Raw genomic sequence first — 6,000 nt, forward strand, 5'->3', positions numbered from 1 at the left:
TATCATTATTTCTAGTGGCTTGAAATTCCTTAGTCTTTAACAAATAACTACTTTAAGAGTAGTTAGCTCAAGTTTGAGTTTGTGGTCAATGAAGCCACCTAAATAAAACCTGATAAGGTAGGTTTTTCTCTGAGCAACCTGATTACATGTGTTTGATCAAATTTTTTTTAGGATTTAAAAAAATAGTCATCCTCATTAATGTTGGTGTTAGTCCCGTTTCTAGAAAATGATTTTTTTTTTCTTAGCTGGCTTATATAAGTATATTTCTGTATATAAACTATCAAAACTAAAAGCAAGAAAATGAGTGTTGACAAGATGTAGAGTAACTAGAACTTTGTTAGTAAAGATGTGTGTTGAAATTTAATGCATACTTACTCTGATTGACAGTCTCACTCCTAAGTATTGGAATGACATAGATTGCAACAAAAATGTTTCAGAAACAAACACAATTGTGTTCAGATGTTCACCAAGAAAATACAGCATGTGAAATAGTCAAAAGTGGAAACCACCTGAAAAACCACTAGTTTCATACTACTGGGATTCTAATCAGTAATGAAAATGAATACCCATGATCGCATACAACAGTGTGGATGAACCTCATTAACTTAATGTTGAGTAAAGAGGTCAGACACCAAAGTACATGTATTAAGCTGTTAACCCATTGACAGTAAATGCCAGGATAACAAGTTACCCTTGGTGGTGGGAATAGGCTTGGTTAGTGAGAAGATAATGCAGGAGACTTACTGAAAGGCTTGCAAATTTCAATTGTCTGGGTTTTTCAGTGTGGAAAGTTTATCTAATGGATACTTACACTGTATGTACCTCTCCGATATGTATTATACTTTTATTTCTATATACAAGAGCTGGGGTGTAGACCAGAGGTGGGGTGAGGGTGGGGGTGAGAGGATTCACCAGAGACAGAGTGGGGAACGGAACAGGCAAACTGACTGAAATACACTGCTGAGGGGAGCAGTGGGCAAGGCAGGAGAGGTCTGCTGTGCCATGTGGATCAGCTCCCTGGCCAGGATCTAACTCAGGCCACAGTGCCTATGGATAGCTTCATAGTGCAGAGACTTAACGCCTTGCAGGGAGGCTCCCATAAACATTTTTTTAAATAGAAAGTTTACAGATGTACGATGTTTTACAAAATCTGTACCTATATTTTAAGAAGCATGTATTTTTTCTTTTACAAAGAATTAACAGATTCTTTTAATTAAATATGGATGTTTATAATGGTTCTCAGAATAAATTGTTTTCATTGCCTTAATTCAAAATTGTTTCAGTACCCCACTTCTTATATTTAAGCTTTGTTTCAATGAGAAGGACTGGACTTTGGGGACTATAGTGGTTATAGGGCTAGGGCACATTAATATTTTACAGTCATAATTATTCTGGAAATTAGAAACACACTGCCCTGTCATTTTTTACTTTCATGAGGTTATTTTGAAAGGAAACATATTTGATTCATGTTATGATAGAAAACACTGAAATCCAAACCCTCAGAAGATTTAATTCATAACCGACTTCCCTGAAGTTCCGTTTATAATGACTCAACATTTTATTTGGCCCATTCTAATTTTTCTCAGGAGATGAGGAAATTAAGTGAAAATAATTTCCCATAAAAACCTAATCAGTTTAATATGTTATATTTAAATTTGTGTTTTTTATTTTTAAATAATAATTTTTCATTTTAGAAATTCATAGGTAAATTGGGCAAAATACAAGTTCTTCAAGCAATCTCAAATTTCACGTCTTATAACTTTGTTGAAAACAAGTTGCAACCTATAAGCATACAAAATCGTCTTTAAAGATGAATGGCATTTTAACTAAGCGCTGGCAAGGTTGGAACAACTGACACTTTCACATATTGCTATTCAGAGTACAAAATATGTTATGGCTATTTTAGAAAACAGTCTGGCAGATTTATACAAATTTTATCATACATTTACCTATGACTCAGCAGTCCCTTTCTTGCATGAAGATTATATTCACATTGAAGCCTATATACACATGTACGCAGCAATGATAACCAAAACCTAGAAACAACCCAGATGTCTTTTAGTGGGAAAACGAATGAATAGTCTTTGGTACAGGCTATGTAATGGAATACTGTTCATTGTGAAAACAACAGATTATTGGTTCCTGGATGAATTTCAAAGACTTACTGTGTAAGCTTTTTTTTGAGATGGCAGAACTGTTCTGCTTTCTGGTTGTGATAGTACTCACATAAATATATACATGTGTTAAGTTATCATTCATAGAACTGTATGCCAGAAGAAGGTCTTGTTGCTCGTAGTATATGATATTTTTTGAAAGTGTATGTTAAAACAGTTATTGTGGCCCGAGAGTTTTTATAGCTTTCATTTTACATATTTACTAATAGAAATTGTTTGTAAATTGTTAATTGTACTGTGTGAGAAATCTATTAAACTACTTTCAGAATTTTTTGCATTTGTTAAGAAACTTGATTAATGATACACTGTTGTTAAAATACATTGGTAGAGATATGGAGATGGCATTTGAGAAAGGCCTCTGTTAATCTAAGAGTATATGACTTTAGTGTTTTCTTTAGTGACATTTTTCTACCTTAATCACTGTAGAGTATATAAAACTTAGCTAAGTTAAAAATTTGCTAGACTAGGGCCTCCCTGATGGTGCAGGGATTAAATCTCAACACTGTCAAGCTACTGCTGGCCACCTAGGCTAGGGTGTAATCCCAAACCAGGTTGCTGACCCACCTGGTACAGCAGACCACTCCGTCTAACCTGCTGCTCCCCTCAGCAGTGCATTTCTGTCGATTGACCTGTTCTGCTCCCCCCTCTTTCTGTGAATCCTCTCACTCCCCATACCTCTGTCCTACACCCCAGTTCTTATATGCAAAAATATGTGGAAACTTTAAAAATAAAATATTTGCTAGGCTAACATTACTTGTAGAATTTTTTAATAACCAGATGGCACAGATAAAGATATACAAGAATATGACTCATAGTATTTGTGTCTTTCATCTTGTTTTCTTGCTCTTGCCATTCCTTTCATTTAGAATGTTTGTTTCACATCCCTTTGACTGATTTCCCTGAGAAAATATAATATTTGTATATGTATAAGCCATTTTATGGAATTAAATTAGAATATCAGATGAGGAAAATGTTTCCATGTTTTCGAGATAAGACTTAAGACTTCTCTATGTGGTTTTCATCCAGTGGGAAATGAAGTCAAGTAACTACAAGTAAATATTTGCAAATCCTCTGTCATATACAGGATGTAACAGAACCACCCCAAAATTCCTCTCCTTGATTAAGCTTACATTGACATGTAACAGGGAATAGAGGTGGGCAGAATTACATTGTGAGAAAAATAGTTCGCATCTTGACTTTAGACATCATAATTTCTGTTGGACCTCTTAATTTAGACATTTTGAATTTCCATTCAAATTTTTATTAGACTAGTAAAAATTATGCCCTTAAATCTACATACATTTTCATACTTGTATCTGAAACATGTAGTGGCTTTCAATTCCAAAATTAAGGTATGATAATCATAATAATCTCATAGTGTGGTAGCAAGTAGAATATGTATACAAGCATGTTTATGATTGAGTAGTTTATGTCAGGATGAGTAGGGCAACAATTATGTGGCTAAAAAGCATCCTGAAGTATTATGTGAGAAGATATAATGCTTAAAAATAAATGGTGGAGCCATTTAAGAAAGCACTTGATGAAATAGATGACTTATTGTTAAAGTTGTCTCTTTTCTCCCCCAGGAGAAATCTCAATTATTTTTCTAATGCTTACGCAGCTGCGGTTAGTGCTGTGGATCCTGATGCAGGAAATGGAGAACTTTGTATCAAGGTTCCATCAGAGTTATGGAAACACGTTGATGGTAAAATACCAAGTATCTACCGACCCCGACCGTACATTGAAATTATACTGGAAATTTTACATGAAAATTAATGATGTCAAATTGTGAATTAATCAGTTGAAATAATTCAGGAGTTGGAAGCTTTATTTTTTTCCCTCTCTTAAGGATCATTTCATTGTTGTTTTTAAAGAAAAAGTTATAAAAAAATTGAATGATGCAGTTAATATTAGAAAACCCACAGAATATCAAATCAGTTTAGAATTTCAATATCTTAAAGCAGTAAAGATCCTAAAAAAATCATATGGTTCAGTTTCTTCCTTTTGCAAAAGAGTAATCAGACAGAAGTGTAAAGAAAGTCATTGGTCACTAATTAACAGAACCAAGACTGGACTGTAGAGTTCTGCACCCAGTTTGCATACTTTTGAGATCCTCATGCCTTATTTCGAAGTCTGTGTTCTTTTGTATAAAGTTAGAGTCTTATAATAGTTATACTTAGCCTTCTGCCTTTATTTAGCTTTATAAAAATTAACCAAGATAGAGAAGAAAATCTTTCTATTTTTGTTTTCCTAGTTTTGGGGGGGATGGAGAGGGATGGTGAGGACTCTTGAGGGGATTGCCCAATTTAGGGAACAGGCTTTGTGGTATCATTGTTCAGGTATTAGAGATGTATATTTGTCGTGTTTGGGTCAGATAAAAAAACATATGAAAGCAGCATTTTTATTGTATAGAAATCAAATATAACAAAAAACACAATAAATCATGCAAAATATAAGTTCGTGGGTAGTCCTTCCTACCTCTTCTTTCATATTCCTCAGAGTCAACTAGGGTTCACAATCTGGAGGAACGTAATAAGAACATTTTGGTTCGGATCTGAAGGCCTTCTATGATCTTTGTGGAAATTTTGAACTTGATTTTTGGAAACTTTTAAGGTAGTGTAACACTGTTAGTAATGCTACCAGGAGGGTATGGCATGACCAGAAATATATTTTGGAAGAACACAGCTGGCAGTGACTAGTGTTGACTGTAGCTAGGGTGCCACTGGGCCCAGGTGACCGAGCGAAGAGTATAGATGCAGATGTGAAAGCCTGAGCTAGGGTAAGTAGTTCATGCAAACCAGGGCTTTTAATTCTGTGATGTTCAGTATAAATCTTTGCCCTTCTTATATTTATAGATTACTGTTACTTAATTATGCACTTTAATGTATTGATGTTTATATGTATTTATCTGCTGCAGAATTAAAGGTCCTAAAGATACACATCAATTTTTCCTTGGACCAGCCAAAAGGAGGTCTTCATTTTGTGGTACCCAGTGTGGAGGGAAGTATGGCAGAGAGAGGTGCTCATGTTTTCTCTTGTGGGTATCAAAATTCCACAAGGTAGATTATTAACTTTTATATATTTTAATTGTATTTTTCTGTTTATGTAATACATGTATTTAAAGTAAAATGGGCAGTATCAGCTTGATCCCCTAAACTGCTTCAATTCTGGATCTTGTTCCATTTATTACTCCTTTTTAATCCCATCTTCCTCTTCTCTGTCATATAATAAATAATTTGACATGAATTGATAGAAATTGAATAGAAACCTTATGTAACTTTATTAACTGTCTGGCTTGAATTTATACAATGCTTCACATATTGTGAAAAAATAGCTTCCTAATTTATGGAATAGATTCTGAACATTGTGTTCTTTAAAATGATCACCACGTTTTTAGTTTCTAGAAATAAGTCCTACATAAAAACTAATGCAGGGCCCTCCCTGGTGGCGCAGTGGGTTAAAGCACAGCACTAAGAAGCTAGAGCCACTTCAGTGTGAGTTCGATCCCAGCCCCAGAGTTGATCCTCTTGGTGTGGCAGACCTCTCCTGATCTGCCCACTGCTCCCCTCAGCAGTGTACTTCATCAGTCTGCCTGTTCTGCTCCCCACTCTGGTAAAACTAATGCAGGGCCCTCCCTGGTGGCACAGTGGGTTAAAGCACAGCACTAAGAAGCTAGAGCCACTTCAGTGTGAGTTCGATCCCAGCCCCAGAGTTGATCCTCTTGGTGTGGTAGACCTCTCCTGACCTGCCCACTGCTCCCCTCAGCAGTGTACTTCATCAGTCTGCCTGTTCTGCTCCCCACTCTGGTAAATCCTCTCACCACCCC

General features: G+C 35.6%; 1 protein-coding gene across 1 annotated transcript in view; it reads left to right on the plus strand.

Annotated features, from left to right (window-relative positions):
• TAF2 (TAF2 RNA polymerase II, TATA box binding protein (TBP)-associated factor, 150kDa) overlaps nucleotides 1-6,000 on the plus strand; it is a 54,747-nt gene that overhangs the window by 3,672 nt on the left and 45,075 nt on the right. The window contains exons 4-5 of the mRNA XM_004679996.2: nucleotides 3,761-3,879; nucleotides 5,092-5,233. Coding sequence (XP_004680053.1) covers nucleotides 3,761-3,879; nucleotides 5,092-5,233 — 261 coding nt within the window. The remainder of the gene's footprint in view (nucleotides 1-3,760; nucleotides 3,880-5,091; nucleotides 5,234-6,000) is intronic.

This window comes from Condylura cristata, unplaced genomic scaffold (assembly GCF_000260355.1).
Source record: "Condylura cristata isolate star-nosed mole 26May11 unplaced genomic scaffold, ConCri1.0 scaffold00009, whole genome shotgun sequence".
NCBI lineage: Eukaryota > Metazoa > Chordata > Mammalia > Eulipotyphla > Talpidae > Condylura > Condylura cristata.